General features: G+C 40.9%; 1 protein-coding gene across 3 annotated transcripts; it reads left to right on the top strand.

Annotated features, from left to right (window-relative positions):
• The first annotated feature begins 929 nt into the window (after positions 1-929).
• capn12 (calpain 12) lies at positions 930-14,203 on the top strand. Of its 3 annotated transcripts, none has more exons than XM_041046341.1 (23): positions 930-1,255; positions 1,346-1,550; positions 2,292-2,361; positions 3,244-3,362; positions 6,357-6,490; positions 6,641-6,812; positions 6,896-6,979; positions 7,619-7,704; positions 7,800-7,877; positions 7,963-8,138; positions 8,239-8,495; positions 8,591-8,602; positions 9,577-9,656; positions 10,182-10,304; positions 10,897-10,933; positions 11,046-11,117; positions 11,238-11,283; positions 11,654-11,715; positions 12,040-12,111; positions 12,215-12,293; positions 12,389-12,505; positions 13,342-13,394; positions 13,512-14,203. In XM_041046341.1, exons 1-23 carry the CDS (start codon positions 1,098-1,100, stop codon positions 13,536-13,538), a joined length of 2,319 nt encoding a protein of 772 aa, XP_040902275.1. In that variant the 5' UTR covers positions 930-1,097; the 3' UTR covers positions 13,539-14,203. The 3 variants fall into 3 exon arrangements, with proteins under 3 accessions (XP_040902275.1, XP_040902276.1, XP_040902277.1); XM_041046342.1 differs by having other exon boundaries at positions 12,043-12,111; XM_041046343.1 differs by having other exon boundaries at positions 1,143-1,550.
• The last annotated feature ends 2,758 nt before the right edge of the window (positions 14,204-16,961 follow it).

Here is a 16,961-nt window from a genome sequence, read left to right on the forward strand (position 1 = left end):
ATTGGCAGCTTGAATGTGCAGCTGACAAATCTGCAGAAATGATATGATGCAATCGTATCAACATGGACTAGAATCTGAACCCATGCCATGAAGAACTGAGTCTCATTCAGAGCAATGAGGAACTAGCCAGTATTGGTACGGTGTTCCTAATAGAGTGCTCAGTGAGTGTTTTTTTTTTTTTTTTTTTTTTTTTTTTTTGAGATGAGCAGCTGAACAGTATGAGGACTGTTTACAGAGATTTTAGTAAGTAAATCAAAGAAGAAACTGCCATAGAAGAATGAATTTGTCATTTTATATTTGCTATAAGCACAAGTAATTAAAAGAAAAACAGTTTGTGGTTGGTGCAGAAAACAAGAACTATCAAGCCTCTTCTATGACTGACAAATGATACTGAGAACTGCAGTGAACCTTTTACTAAGTTACTCAGAGTTAAAGTAATTTTCTGTATTATGTTTCATGTCTACATCTTGTAAGCAGGGAAAATCTACTCTGTGACTTTACTTTCAGTGGAAAAGACCTGGAGTTTACGCAGGATGTTTTTTAACATGTTTTTCTCTCCATTACCTGATTTATCATTATCATAACCATCACAATTTACAGTAAACTCCCCCTGCCTGTAGTGGATGTGGTGATTTGTGGTCTAGTGTCTTTAGGTGGAGTAGACTGCCCCCCAGCGCCGGTTTTACAGAACTGACAGAGAACTGATCTTATATAGTGTTAGTGACATGTAGTAGATCTCATGCTGCTGGCTGGTTGTACGGTTCTGTGTTTCATATCAAGCAGGGACACTGAGTACGTGTAAAAACAGATGTTTCTTTCTGGGAACTTGATTGTAAGGAAATACTGGGTAGCGTGTGTTAATGCGTGAGTAATTTTCTGACGGGTTTCTTGGAAGTTTCCTGAAAAGAGCTGAACAGCAAAGTGAACAAATAAAGGACAAAAATTACGGATAATTAAAACATTTTTCGAAACCTTGTTTTTTTGGTGGTGGTCATGGGGTCAGGGCACTTTGGGCGCAGCTGTCCAGTTCTGTGGCCGTTATTATGCTTTTGTTGGGGCCCTAAAACAAGTTTTTTGACTTTTTCTGCTCGCTCAGGATGATGGTGATGATGGACGATAAATTAGAGAGATCAAAGAGGCTGTTGGCACCGTGTCATTATTCCGACTCCAGCTCTCCACAGCCCCCGGCACTCTGCATAACTTTCCGGGCTGGGCAGAGCCGGGGAGGCGCTGCAAGTGGGCCTCACTGGATGTGGTGGGTGTGCGCTTTTAAGTGTATTTAAGCCTGGGCTGCTCACACATTTTACACCTCGGATGAAGAGTTTTACTGTGCCTTCACTGACAGCATGGCGACCGACAAAGTGACACCTTTGGGATCCATCGAGAACCCGATCAAGTTCAGAGATCAAGACTTCAAGACTCTCCTGGAGGAGTGCCTGAAGTCCGGTGTGCTGTTCTCTGATCCAGCCTTTCCGGCTGAGCAGAAGTCCATCGGTATGCCCGAACTAGACCCGGATCCCAAAAAGGAGATTAAATGGCAGCGACCCAAGGTGCGTCCTTTTTTGACCGCTGTCATGTTGTGCATGTGTATAAAGTGCCAGTTGTTATCCAGATGTTGTAGTGTCTTTGTTATCAATGGTATGGGTCTTTGCTCAGATCATCAACATAATAATTAAGTTGTAAAATAATTAAAATTTCAGTCATATGCAACATATTCTACAGGTATATCAACATTTTATTATGGGAATACAAAGTTGAACTTTCAGGGAAGTGCATGTACATGTTTTACATGTTTTGGCCACTTCTGTACATTTCTAAACACTGAAGTCATGTTTAGTGTCTTCTTGATATTTCGTCTTCACAGGACTTCTTCTCAGCAGCCTTCCAGCTGTTGTAAACAGTAGTTGTAGATAGTGATTCAACCAGGTGTGGCTCAGGTCTGAGGAACTTATTACCTGCAGCTGTTTGCTCAAGAGAGGAACAAAGTAACTTAAGAAATAGCACAAATAATAGTCCTATCCAGAAGCGAACAAAGTCACATCTCACACATCATAGACTAAATCTTTTAAATCTAGTCTATATTATTATGTTTAGTGATTATTTTTTATGATTGATGCCTGTGCCGATTATTTTTCTTGATTAATCATTTGGCTTATAAATTAGAAACAAGAGTTACACACAAAGAGTTACCCATAATGACCTTTTCTTCAAACCCTCTTTCTCATAACGCCAGTTTATGGTGTTAAAGCATTTCGTACTCACCCTGTCATCCTCTCTTTGCTTTTCTGAAGGAAATCACTGAGAACGCTGTGTTTGTGGAGGGCACTACTGGGACCACGGATATCTGTCAGGGCCAACTGGGTGAGTGCATCAGAAAAACTTGCACCAACAGTAAAATCTGTTTTTCTTGCCCACTGCTCATCTACCCTCCCCAGAGAATGAGATTTGAAACTGGTATACGTCATGCTGAATTGTCTTAAATTGGCTTTGCACAACATCCCGGAAAAGTTAAATCCACAAAACCAAAAGCTGAAACACTCCGCACTCACATAGTTCAGTTTGTTCCTAATTTTTGATTGCGATAGAATGCAGAACTTGATGTCTGCGGCGCACAGCCCTGGGGACCCAACTTAAAATGCACAGCGAGGGGGAAAGAGGAGTGACACTCTGTTGTTCCCAAACCCTAAATCTGCAGGGGGTCCTTACCCCATCCAACCCTGTCCTTGACAACCCCCAGATACTGCTAAAATCTGCGTTGCTGAGCCTGTTTCCCATTTGTGGTGAACTGGAAGACTTTTTTTCTGCCAAAACAGCAAACTTTCCTTACACCTCTGGGATTTCTGGAGTGATGGGTCATGTCACCAGTTGCGTGTAAATATGTCAGTGGTACTGATCAATACACCACCCCCTATTTCTTCTTCCATGTCTGAGTTTCATGACATCTTTCAAACGACATCCCATGTTTTCCATGATTTACACAGATAACAACAGTTGCTGCAACATCTCCAGAGAAACACCAAGGAACAGATGTTTTCTGTTGGAGAGGAATGTGGCTTATTACGTGTGTGTGTGAGTGTGCGTGAGCTTGACCTACCTGACGAAAACATGAATCACGCCTCATGGGAGACTAAAATCTTGAGGCCTACTGAAATACTTTGATACGCATAACTAGTCATGTAATCATTGCACGAAACGAGGAACTTTTCCTCTGTACCAGCTTCATGTGCTTCTTTTGTGCATCAGGTAACTGTTGGCTGCTGGCGGCCCTGTCCTGTCTGACCGTGCACCCTACACTTTTTGTGAAGGTGGTGCCATCCGACCAAAGCTTGTCTGAGCCTTATGCAGGGATCTTCCATTTTACGGTAAGTATAGACATAGATTAGATGTGCGACAGGGGAGCTGCTGACTCCCTGCTTAGTTTTTTTTTTTTTTTTTTTAGAGTAGCTGTCTTCCTCATATTTAGGCTCCAGTGGTCCACACAGGCCCTCATTCAGTCTCATCTCTCGGCCCATCTTTGTCTGGACATGTTTCTTGATATTCTTTATGAAAGCAAATACTTATGTTGAGCTGTAATTCACTCAGGATTGTCGTGTTGAGGTTTTAACCATTTACTGCAACAACAAAATGTATTTTTTGGCAGTCTGGTTCACGTTAGTTTAACACACATCACACAAACCACTGGGGCCTGAGCTATACATTGGATAAACACACAGACATACTGAAAGAACATTAAAAATTCACATTATTCTAAATACTGTACACAGATGGCCCCCAAACCCACCAAAGCCCCAGGTTCACATTGTGGCAGTTGATTTGTGGTGATATGACTAAAGTGATTTTGTTTGTGAATCAACACTATCAAAGGACAATATCAGCAGATGTAATAAGGGCATTAAAAGAGTATGTCATCACTTTAGCATTGCGTCTTTATGATATTGTCTCACTCATGTTGGGCAATTAAAAATCAGTGCAGCTGAACCAGAGAGATCATCTTAGTATTATGTGCCTACATTACCCACAATGCAACTCGACCACAAACATTTCAGTTCAAGGCCCAGGTGTGTTTTGCTAGTAGCAGCTAATTTTACCTCAAACCAAGAATCTCAAGCAGAGATGAGGAGCAGGCTACAGAGGTCTGTTGAGTTCACTCCTTTGCAACTCCACCACTTTGGATTTTTTTTTTTTATTTCAAACTTGTAGTCTTCAGCTCCAAACAAGGTTGATTCAAGTGATATGACTTAAGGACATTATCAGAATCACCGCAGCTCCCTCTGGAGCCACAAAAATCCACTAAAATCTTTGAAGTTTCCAATTTTTAAGGTGGGTCCTGCTTTGATAATTACTTTATCTTGAGATCCTGTCTAAAGAGGGTCACTGTGTCAATGTCTAGCTTGAAGACTACTTAGTATTTCAGCTGTTAGTTACATGTTCCATATTACTACATCAGTTTATGTTTAATCGAACAACCACATGCAGAAGGCCTTATTTTATTTAATGTTTATTGTATGGGGACAAGCATATTTCAAGCTGGGCTGTGGGTAATGAAAGAATAGTTTTCTTTAATTGACACTGTGCACACACATGACTTGACTTCACAGTAGACTCCCCATTCTACTGTCCCCTGTTAAATGAAAGGCAAGTAGGAACTAAAATTACTCTCAGACAAGGAAACAGAAATAAGCAACTTAAATTACTTAAAAAGTCCCAAAGTAATACTATGGAATGTTTCCTACTGACATTTATATTTTTCTACAGTATATTATACAGCCAATCTTCACTTCTGAGCAGGTTTAAACCAGCTGTTGCAGATAGAATCAGCTGCAAAGCTTTAATGTGATGTTAGAGATAGCTTGTGGTCACATATGATTGGCCTTTTTTTTGGAACGTGATAATAAAACAACTGCTGTGCCTGCCTGAACCTCTGTAAGACTCTAACAGCGCTGCTTTCTGGTACACATAAATGATTTGTTGGCTTTATATACCTAATTCACACTTGCTCATTTCATGTCTCTGAAATGATTTATATTTTATCTGATTTGGCTTTGTTCTTTTAAACTTTTCTGTGAGATGCCGTCTTACTTAGCTGTTGTGCCACAGCTCTGGCATCATATGAAGGCAGCTGGATCAAACAGGTATCAGCTCACCCTGCAGTCATCACTCCCTGGTGGTCTCACATGAAAGAAGAGACAGACCTAATCTATATCACCTCATTAGAGTTGGTGATTATAATCTAGAGAGTTCGTCATCCACTGGCTCTGACCTGCTCAGAACAATAAAATATCACCTGATCAGACATATCAATCTTGAAAAAACAAACAACTTGTTAGATGATTCTTTTTATGGTTTTTGCTTAGAGATTATTTAGCCTGGGAGCTGTGGACCTTTAGAGACTGTTAGGGAGAATGTGACATGACTTAACAAGCAGGACTGAAGGACTGGAAACTCATTTTGCCCTGTCAGGGTGATGGGAGGGCTGTCCAGACATGCAGGTAGTGACTACCCTTGGGACACACACATGCACACACACGCACAGCTGCAGCTATGAAAGACCAGTGCAGGCCTGCTCTTGGCCCTTGTTTTGTACACACAGGTAGCAGCACAGTACACACCCCTAGTCATGGCCGGTAACGGCCTTGGGAGCGGTTAAACGCATTTAGCCACACAAGAGTTTATGTAACTCGTCATTTTCATGATCAGGACAACTGATGTTTTCTTTGTTCCGTTTTTTTCTTCTCTTTGAACATTTTAATGTTTTTATTTTTTGATAGTATGATATTGCATTGTTTAGTAAGGCAGCTGTATCTGAATAGCACTTTTCAACCACAAGGCAATTCAAAGTGAACTACGACAGACGCTTAAATTAGCCAATCGGTTGCCAGGTTTGGCAACTAGTTAGACAGGAAGTTAGAGAGATAAATAGATATGAGTAAATAGTGTTCAGTGAACAGGAGGTATAATTTATTCATAGTTTAAAGTGAAAAGGTGTATATTGAAAATATACAAGAACAACCTCAGCATATTTCCTGGTTACTGAAGAGTTGGGGAAAAAAATAGACTTAAAAGAGAGTGAAAACTGGACTTCTAACAAGTTCACCATATCAGCTTAAAGGGTGACTGTATGACAGTGTCACAGTGTTTACAGTTTGGTTCTGCTTCCCACGAGAGTCCAAAAAAAAAAGAAAAAAAAAAAATCAGCTGTTGCAGGTTTAAGTGGAATTGGGGACATAATGTTCAGGTGGTGTGTGTCTGTGCACTCTGCCTCCCTCCTCATTATGTTTCCTCCTGATTCATTGCATCCACCTCTCCTCTATTCTCACCATTCCTCTCTTCCTGTCTCTCTCTTTCTCCCTGTGCAGTTCTGGCAGTATGGTGAGTGGGTGGAGGTGGTTGTGGATGACAGGCTGCCAGTACGCGAAGGCCGTCTGCTCTTCAGCTACTCTCACACCCGCAATGAGTTTTGGAGCGCCCTGGTGGAGAAGGCCTATGCCAAGTCAGTTGCCACTACCAGCATATGTTTCTGGGTTGTAATGTCTGAGATCACCCACTCTTTTTCTGTATGTGTGTATGTGTGTTTGTTGCTACAGCGATATGACAAAAATACACAGACACCGGAGATAACTTTCTCTCCTCCTGTATGTAGGTTAATCGGATCCTATGGAAGCCTGAAGGGGGGCAACATTTCAGAGGGGATGGAGGATTTCACAGGAGGCATTGCACGCTCAGTTCAAGTCTCATCTCTGACCCCTCGAGTCCTTTGGAGGTCTTTGACAGGGGCTCTGTCCAGAGGCAGCCTGCTCAGCTGCTTCATCCAGGTACGTACACACAGCAAGGTGCTCTCGCTGAACAGGTGGATGGTAATTTGGATCCTGTAGAGTTTCTCTCTTTGTCTTCACAGGCCAGCAGCTACCGTGACATAGGTAAAGTGACAGCAGACGGGCTGATAAAAGGCCACGCTTACGCCATCACTGACACTGACAAGGTCAGTATCACACTGTGACAACCCTCACCAACTGTGTAGTACTGAACCACTGTCACTGTTTGTTTGCTGATCTCTCGTCATCAGTATGTTGCTCTGATGTGTTTGCTTCGTAATAATTATTGATTTAGCAATAAAATTACTAGTTTTTCCACAAGAATCATTGCAGTCTAATGTCATATAATGTCATCTAATCCTACTAATCTAATCTACTCTCATCTCAGTGTATCTAATCCCATTTTATGACATCTCATTTCATTTAGTCTTAATCTGTTCTAATATAACTAAATTTTGATCTAATCTCATGTTACTTTATGTTGTCTCATCTCATTTGATCCCAGTCTAATCTAATCACGTTTCATGTCATCTCATGTCATTTCACCTCTGCATTGTATCCTAATATCATGTAATTTCATCCGTCATAGCATTTCCTCTGATTGCATCTAATCTCTTGCATATAAAAGAATAAAACTCTGAATAGAAAAGAAAAAATGTAATCACATCTCATGTCATCACATCTCATCTCACTACAATATAATATTCAGATAACGCTGCGAACTGACAAAACATTTTCCACAACTTTCCCTTTCATAACTCAGATCCTAACTCACACATTACTTTTATTGTCTCCTTACATTTCAGGTGACAAAAGCATCAGGTGAGATTTTGTTGCTGAGGCTGAGGAACCCCTGGGGTTTTGTCGAGTATAAGGGACCCTGGAGCGACAAGTGAGGAAGCTTCCTGTTTGTACATGGGTTGGGAGCTCACTCATTCACTGGTTACTGTGCCTCTGCAGATGTTGAGTTTCTCTTTGTGACTGCAGGGGTAAAGAGTGGGACGATGTGGACCAAGCAGAGAAAGAGCGGATTGAGCTGAAAACGACCGAAGATGGAGAGTTCTGGTATGTGGCAGAGAGTAAAACACACCAATTTACTCTAACATACAAGCTCTCACAGACAAAAACACTTCTTATTAACACGTATTAGGATCAGTGCTGAGGACTTCAGCAGCCTGTTTAACATCGTGGAGTTCTGCAGTGTGAATCCTGAGACCCTTGATGAGGAAAACACACCTCCTTTACCCCCATCTACCTGGACCATCAGTGAACATGAAGGATCGTGGATACCAGGGAGCTCAGCCGGTGGTAGCCGCAGATACAACCGTATGTTTCTGGCTTCATCTTTGCACAAACATGCATTTGGGCTCTACCTGGATCATTTCTGTGATCATACTCCTGCTGTTTTGTTTTTATTTTCCTTCAGAAACATTTTGGAAGAATCCTCAGTTCCAGTTGATTCTTAAAGAGCAGGACCAGACTGAGGAGGAAGACGAGGATGACGAGGGTGAGGATGATGAAGAGGATGAGCTTGAGGTGGAGATGACCCCAGAGGAGAAGAAGAGAATCGAGAAACAGAAGCAGAAAGCCAAACAGTGCACTGTGCTGGTGGAGCTGCTGCAGAAAAACCGCAGGCAGAAGGATAAAGTCAACTTTCTCTACATAGCTTTCCACATCTACAGGGTGAGAGAGAGATTTTACTTTTTCAGTATTTTGGATCTCAGCACCTTTATTCTCGTTCTGGACAAACTCAAATGTTTCTCTCTTCTGTTTTGCAGGTTCCTCCTGAGGTGAGTATAAATTGTAATATTTTCATTATCATCCTGGAAATGATATGGCTTTATATTTTCAAAAACTCCTTCATAGAGAAGCAAAGTTGTTTAATACTTTCTAATTCAGCTCACACTTTACAGTGTAATTTAGCTGTATGAATGGGGTAATAATAAAATACCGACTGCTCCTTACTGGTCCTTACATTTAGGTAAAGTGGAAGTAGAAATAAGTTATATAATTTAAAGTATTTTTTGTAAATAATGGTTATCTACATGTTACACTGCTGGGACAAAGTTAAACTAAGGTTTGGTAAAAATGGTGTTAATCTTTTTTTTACTGTGTCATTAAAGTATAAAAATGGAAGATGAGACACTCATTATATTACAGCCCACATAGCTTATCCTTACTGTGTAATTAACAAATTGTTATTGTGGCGTGTAGGAGAAAATTGGGCATGTTTGTTCAACAGCAGGTACGCAGGAGTTGAAAACAAATGTACCTTTGTCAAGGAAGGTTTCTATTGTCATCCAAGGAGAACAAATTATAATAAAGTAATATATTAATGATGAAAGTGGTTTAAATATGGCGGATCTTTAATGTTTAACAAGGAAGCAAGTAATTATTATTTTAATTCTTTTAATTACACAGGGCTGTTATATAATGTGTGGCTGCTCTCCCATTTTTCCCCTTTAACTACACATAAGAAAATGTGTTTGACACTATTTTATCTTCCTTTACCTACCTTTAAATTCAGTTTTGTTTCTCTGTGCTGTACTCTGTATTTACAAAAGTATTTATTTTTTTAAGATGTCCAGTTGTTTCTCCCTTGTTACTCATAGTCTTCTTTTCTTCCACTGCACCTACCTTAAAGCACCAGTTGAGTATTTTATAGGTGCCAGTTTCATACAGTGAAATTACTCAGTAAATCATGGGCTGTATTATAAAATGTTACCAAACTTTCCATCCATTTGTACTATCTGTTTCCATACAGTTCAAAGGTGTGTGTTTGGACCGCAACTTTTTCAAGAAAAATCGCCCTGTGGGTCGTTCTGGGAAATATAAGGCCCAGAGGTAAAGACTGCCATCATATGAGAAAGTGACTGCTTACAGGTTTATACCCAAAAGTTTTTCATTTTAACTTTTTTATGATGTGGTTGCAAAGGCAGAAAATTTTGTGCTTCTACTTGGTTTCTTTAGGGACTGTATAGCACAACGTGAACTGTACTGTGAATCAAGTTTAGTGGGGGTTTTTTTCTCAAAATTTCAACCTCAACCACACAAAACTGAGTAATAATTGTCCGACCAAATGTAAAGCTTGTAGCTAGTTACTGGTCCACAGACCGGACATCTGCTGCTCACATGCAAAAAAAAAAAAGAAAAAATAGATAGACAAAATACAAGCAACACAACAGAGACAAATCATAAAATATGCTGAACAGTAGTCAATATTGCACATGGTCCTGATGGTGGTTATTATTAAACATACACTGTATGAAAAACAGAATTCTGCATTAACCTAATGTTTTTTTTATTATTATTGAGCATTGTTTAGCTGTTGGCAGTTAATGAAAATAACCTATTAACTTTATCCCACAGGGGTGTGTGGAGGAAGCTGCGTCTGGACCCCGGTAACTACATCATCATGGCTTCCACCTATCGACCCAACCAGCCTGGAGAGTTCTTTGTCCGTATTTTCTCCAAGACTGGAAACACTCTGGGGTGAGATGCAAGAAATTTTGCTGTGAAGTAAAAGAAGAGGGAACAAAAATCGAGAGAAGACAATTTAGCTGGATGGACATAGCATAAAAAGTAAATTGTAAAGTATTTACCTCTGAAATGCAGTGAAGTATAAGAAAATAAAAATACTCAAGTACCTGTATCTCAAGTACAAGTACCTCAAATGTGTCCTTAAGTGCAGTACATGAGTAAACTCACTGTAATTGCTGTCAATCACCGCTTATTGAACTATCTCAGGTTGGAGTTATGCAAAGCACTGCTTGGATCTGAAGTCCGCAAAAATTATTAATTTTTATCATGTTGCACACAATAATGACTAGTGTGCACAGAATATTATGTCCTGGGCTCCATAATTTAAGGCTTTAAACCATGTCTACTTTTACTTTGGATAGTACATTTTGCTGGTAATACTAAAGGATATGAACACGTCTTCCACCATTGTTATCTTCAGTTAATGCATGCAGTTATTATTTCTCTGTTTTTATTTATTTATTATGAGTGTATGAAGTTCAAACCATGTAAAAGTAGAATTTAAAAGAGCAATTGACAGTCTGATGTGGTCTTTGTGCTGCAGGACTCAGGACTTTACATGCTCCTCTGCCTTCCTGCCGGTGAGTTTAGTGGTCTGGTCTATACATCTGTCCATTAAAACACCTGCCAATAACAGACAACCAAAAAATATATAGCATGTTAATGTTTGTTTGTCCTGGTTGTGCCAAACAGGTTATGGCAACTCCTGTCGCCCCAGAGGATCAAATGAGGGTTCAGAAGACTTTTGATGAGGCTGCTGGCACTGTAAGAAATTCTCATCCTCCTCATCTGCCTCAACCTGCTATATTACCTTATTTAATAAAAGTGTCAATTTGTGGCATTTGGTTAAACAACCCACACACATTTCTTCTGTCTTTGCGTCAGGATGACAGGCTGAACGCCAAGGAGCTCATGAGACTGTTCAACTCAGGTTAGACTGTCCACTATATCACATTATTTGCTGTATGTTTAAGCCACATCTGAGACCGTGGCCCAGCTTTCATACATCGTGCAAAGGCAGCCAGATCACCAGCCGGGATCTTTGACTCTGTGTAATACTTGTAATGACCACTAGATGGGATCAAAGCAGTGATATGTTTTGCTTGAAAGTTGGACATCTCCAAAGAGGTCACCAGTCTAGACAGTGGCTCACAGCTGCAGTCAGACACGGTCAATTGAGCTTGGTTTAGTAATAAAAGAGACAGCACTTGTCCTCACCTTCACCTTTCCTCAGCTTAATCCAACTCAACCACTTATTCTCTTTCTCCTCATTAATCTGTGCCCTTCTTCTCTAATCACAGTTCTTGACAAAGATTACCATCTGCCCCTGGAGACGTGCAGAGAGCTCATCTTTGGGGAGGACGTATCCTTTTGTCCTCAGTATATTCCTTAATATGTCTCACAGTCTTCTTGTAGCTCAGTACAGCCCTTGTTTGACACTGACTGTACTGTACAGTGTATACATTTGGTTTACTCAGTTTTAGAGAAATTACATGTTTTTCATGAGGTAACATAAGTGCTGCTGATAAAAACGTGACTGACCTCTGCCAGTTTCACACCTGTGCTAGTCTGAGCCCCGGTCCTCAGGCTGAGTCATCATCCTGCCCCGCTGTTCTCTCTCACTCTTCTTCCTCATAACTTCATCTCCCTGTCCTCTGTCTTTTTGAGATGTCCTTAACTCTGCCAGCAGACTCAAGTGCGCTCCCGTCTCAGCCGTAAACAAGCCGAAACCCTGCTGTCCAGTCTGCGCAGTCTGCAGGTATAGCTGTGTGTGTGTGTGTGTGTGTGTGTGTGCGTGTTTAAGACAGAAAAAAGAGGGGTTGTGTCAATATTACTAATTTTAATTCTGCTTTCACTCTCAGTCCATCTTTTTCGAGTTTGATAAGGACTCTTCTGGTACAATGAGCCCCTTTGAGCTCAACGCAGCGCTGGAAGCTGTTGGTACACATACACACACACACACACACATATCTGTACACACACAGATGGTTGTTGTTGTTTGGCTTCACACCGTCGTTCACTCCTGTGTTGCCCAGGAATGCAGTGCGATGGAAAGGTACTTCACCTGCTGTCTGAGCGGTTTGCATCTGGAGAGCTGCACATGCCCTTCCACAGCTTTGTGTCATGTTTCACCAGGCTGCGCAAGCTTTTTGGTAATACACACACACGGACACACACATATCCATCTATCTGCATTACTGTAGATAATTACCTAATCCAATTTCTTTGTTAATGTCATTTAAATCGTTGTTTGGCTGTTTACACATCATCAAACAAGAATGATCAATGATGAAAGACGACGTCCATGACTGTACAACAGCTGATCAGCTGTTATTAATTTAATTATTTCGGGACACTCTGTACTAGTCTTTCTATTTTTGATCCATCTGCACCAAACTTGCCACATAGTACCATTATTATTCTACATACAGGCACTTAAAGTTGAATGAACCGGCTCATTGGCTGATAATTAAAGATCACCATTAACCATTAAATCATAACCTTTTGTACATAAAAGCAGAAAATAACTAAATGCATTTACTCAGTAAAGTTTTGAGGTACTTGGGTATTTCCATTTTGTGTTCTACTCCACTAAATTTCAGAAGGATATATTGTACTTTTTACCTCGCTAGATCTATCTGACAGACATAGAGAATAAGATTTTACAGAAGAAAACATATCATGAGCTTATAAAATACAACATATTGTTGAAACTTGGAAAATCTTGGAGGTCCCGTGCCATGTCTCAGAAGTCAGTAACAGTTGCACAAAAGAAAATGTTTTTTCACTTAAATAAATGTTTGAGACCAAAAGAGGTAAAACTCTTACAGAATTACAAAAGACGTTTTATGCGTATTTACCGTGTTTATCAATTGACAGTACTTGCCAGGATTTCTGTTTTTGAAAATGAACTTGGTGCAGAAGTAACTGAGTGTTAAGCCTTTGCAAAGACACTGTATGCAGTCATTTCCTTCCCACTTCTCCTCAGCTCTGTATGAATCAGAGACCAGTCAGGAGGTGAAAGACAGAGGGATCAATGCTGTGAGTATCTGGCCAAATACGCTCTATTATGTGTTCATGAGGACTTGGACATGAACAGGTTTTTTACTTTCTATTTGTGCTGTCTTTGCTCACTGTCCACCTGTTGTCCCTCCATAGTGGCTGCTTCAGTTTCTGACCCTGTGAAGACGCCTCATGAAGAGGATCTCCACACAGACCGAGCTGAACCACCACATGGTGTTGATTCTAAAACATAAACAAAATACATACTATGCCATTGTTCTATTCTTGCTTAATCTTGCATTATTCTTGTACCTCTGGCTATGAAACTTGATATAATATGCAGGAGTCCTGGATGGATTATTGAACGGGCCCACCGGGCACAGACCCATGGGTCCAAGTGTTGGACCAGAGCCTCAGTTTGAAGTGACTGCTAACAATTCTTGCTCTAACATGAATCTAACAACTAGAAAGAGACATGAAAGAGGAAACAACTACATATAAACACAAATGACAAAAACTGACCTGAAAGAGGAAGCGAAAACAAAGAAAAAACGAATACAGACACAGAAACTTATTGTTTGTTGCTGTTTAGTGTCTCTTTCAATCTGTGGCTCTTGCTCTTACGCAGAAAGCGGCCTTTTACATGTCTCTGCCCAGGGACCTACTGTCTCGTAATCCATCTATGTGCAGAGCATGCAGCACCATCATTTAACTGTTCTCTAATACTGTTATATTACTCTGTCGAGTAACGTAGTCGTATTAGATATTTAAAGATGTGCCTTTAAATGTGTCTTTATACCTTTTGTCTTGTCAGTGCTTTGCTCTATTAAAAAGAAAATTGTTTTGAAAACCTAAATATAGTCCACATTATTACCACAAAAGTAATTATCAGTTGCTCTGTAGGAATCGTTTTATGATCTAAAATTTAGTTTGAGATGAGACACGAAGATGTCTTTCTAAAAATTAAACTTGAATGAAATGGTACACATAACTGCAATTACACAACTGAAGAAAAATCACTCCAGCCCCAACAGTTTACTCATCCATACACACATGAGCATACCCTGGGTAATATCTGTGCACACGCATGCACTCACGAACACACACGCACACACTCAGTGAGTACTGCCTGCCCCACTGAGGGTGTGAGGGTGATGTCTCAGCAGCGCTACACGCACCATCTCTATTCTTATCGCACTGACGCCACGTACAGCGTCAACACACACTCGCCCCCTCCTCCACTACGTTCCCTCACTCCCTCCATCCATCCTTCACTCTTTGTCCCCCCTCCTGTTCTCTCTAGTAACTGTCTGAGTCTCACAATCTGCAGCCTCCTCCTCTCTGTTACCCGCTGGCTGCTCACACACACACACACTCACACCGCGAGCAAGCAAATGTCCTTTCTACACATGCTTCTATTAATAGCACCTTTGCTCACACACCACTTCCTGTTCATCATTAGGTGAGTACACACAGGTTGCCCTCGGCAACCGTCCATCTACATTGTGATGGAGAGAGGAGAGCGAGCCAGGAAGGACCCATAGAGAGTGATTCTCATGGTTCCTCTCAGTGTCTGGTCTCTCCATCACATCTGCCTGATTTTTATTATTTTTATTTTACTTTTTTAATTGTTGGGGTTCCTCACCTCTCTTTTCAGAAGCCTCAGTGTGTCTGAGTTCAGCTCTACAGGCGTGTCCAGATTTACCTCCTGAGGGGCCCCGAGGCAAAAAAAAGTTGTTGTTGGGCCCTTATTGACCCCCATGTTAGTATTTCTCCAGGAACCCAGAAACCAATCAGCACTCTGAAGCTGAAATGATTGGTTGATTAATTAACAGAAAATTGGCAACAAATACAATAATTGATTGATAGTTAAAGTTGATTTTTGTTTTTGCTTTTTCAGCAAAAATGCTAAAGAATCACTGGTACCAGCCACTCAAATTGTGGTATGTTGATGTTTGCTGGTTTGTCTAATTTTCCCTGAGAGTAAACTCAGCATTTTGAAATTTCTGCTGGTAAAAAAGACAACTTTGCTTCAGGGAATAATGAAGAGCACTTTCAATATTTTCAGATGTTTTAATCAACAAACAATCAATCAATTATTAAAGAGAATAACTGATGTTCATAATTGTTGGTTGCGGCTTTGCAGTTAACTTTACACACAGAATGTGTATGATTTGGAATAAATCTTGAGATTTTGGGGTCCTTGAACATCTAGGGCCCCTGGCTAGTTGCTGGCTCTGACTGGTCGATGATCCAGCCTTGTTTACAGGGGGTCAGTATGTGACAACTGTGGCCTGGACAAGGCTTCTAAGATCAGGCAAATGTAAATGTTTCTTCCAAAGCCACAAATGTCAACCTCACGGTGGCACTAGAGGAAAACTCAGGGGATAGTATATATATCGTATTTCAGTTAGGACCAAAGTGGTGGCCACGCCACAATGTCATCCCTACAGCCGTTCTTTCTTTTCACTGGCAGATGAATCTTTTATTGTGTGTATTATTTTTCCTACTTAAGAAAGAAGAAAATGTCACCCTTCCAGGAAACACTTTAGCCAACTCATTCAGCATTTATAAGCACTATTTGAACATTTAATAAAGGTTTCTTACAGGCTACATTGTAGGTATACGCACATATGAGGTCATTTTAAGTGTTTATTAATGCACAGCATGTCAACCAATATAAACTAAAACACTTCAGGCAGCCTCAGATCAAAAGGAAGAGAAACTGTTTGTGGTTGATCCACCATGAAATATGACTGTACACTGTGTCCCCTCCTTCAGACAGTCTTTATTTTATCTTATCTCTCTCTGTTGATTCTTTCCTCTCAACAGCAGCTGCGCTCGTCCTTCCACCTGTTCGTCTTCTCTTCTCTTCACGCCGCCCCCCCCCCCCCCCCACCCCCGCCTCCCCCCAGTTGTCCTGTGGGATGTGAGGATGCTCTGACAGGCTTGGCGTCTGTTCTTGTGCTGGTATTTTTGTGCCACAGCGGCGGGGGCTGGTACAGGAATAGTGCCGGAGTTGTAGTGTATACTGTGGGGGTTGCTTCTGGGGAGGGCTGCAATGGTTTAAGAACTGTGAGATTTTAAGCCATTGTATAGACAGGAGGGAGACCAGGGAGGATTGCGTAAGTTGGCTCCCTGGCTGCAAATTTAGCCTGGGCTCGCTCACGCATAAATTTGATGAGCAGTACTATCTCTGTCGTCAGAGCTGGGGTATTTAAAGATGTGAGTGTGTGCTGGCATGGGATGTGGGGTGTATTTATTGTGCGTGTTTATTTACAAGTCGTGAAGACTGATGGCTGATCATTTGAGATGCAAAGGGCGTAATTTGCATCTACAGTACAGCACCTCTCCCCTTTACTCTGTGTTCCGTTCCTCATTCTGTTGTTGCTATTTATTTTCTGAATGGCAGACTGTTATAGATGCTGGTGACCAGGTGTTTCACAGTCACTGACTGTGTCACAGAAATATTTCGGTGATGTAACATCTCACTGAAACTCCTCTTTAGTTGCAACTTTCACTTCTTGTCCAACTTTCTTACATGAATAACTTTGAGACAGCAACACAAGATCTTTCAGGTTAATTTAAAGATCTTTTGCATTTCTG

Source organism: Toxotes jaculatrix, chromosome 9 (assembly GCF_017976425.1).
Source record: "Toxotes jaculatrix isolate fToxJac2 chromosome 9, fToxJac2.pri, whole genome shotgun sequence".
Classification (NCBI taxonomy): domain Eukaryota; kingdom Metazoa; phylum Chordata; class Actinopteri; family Toxotidae; genus Toxotes; species Toxotes jaculatrix.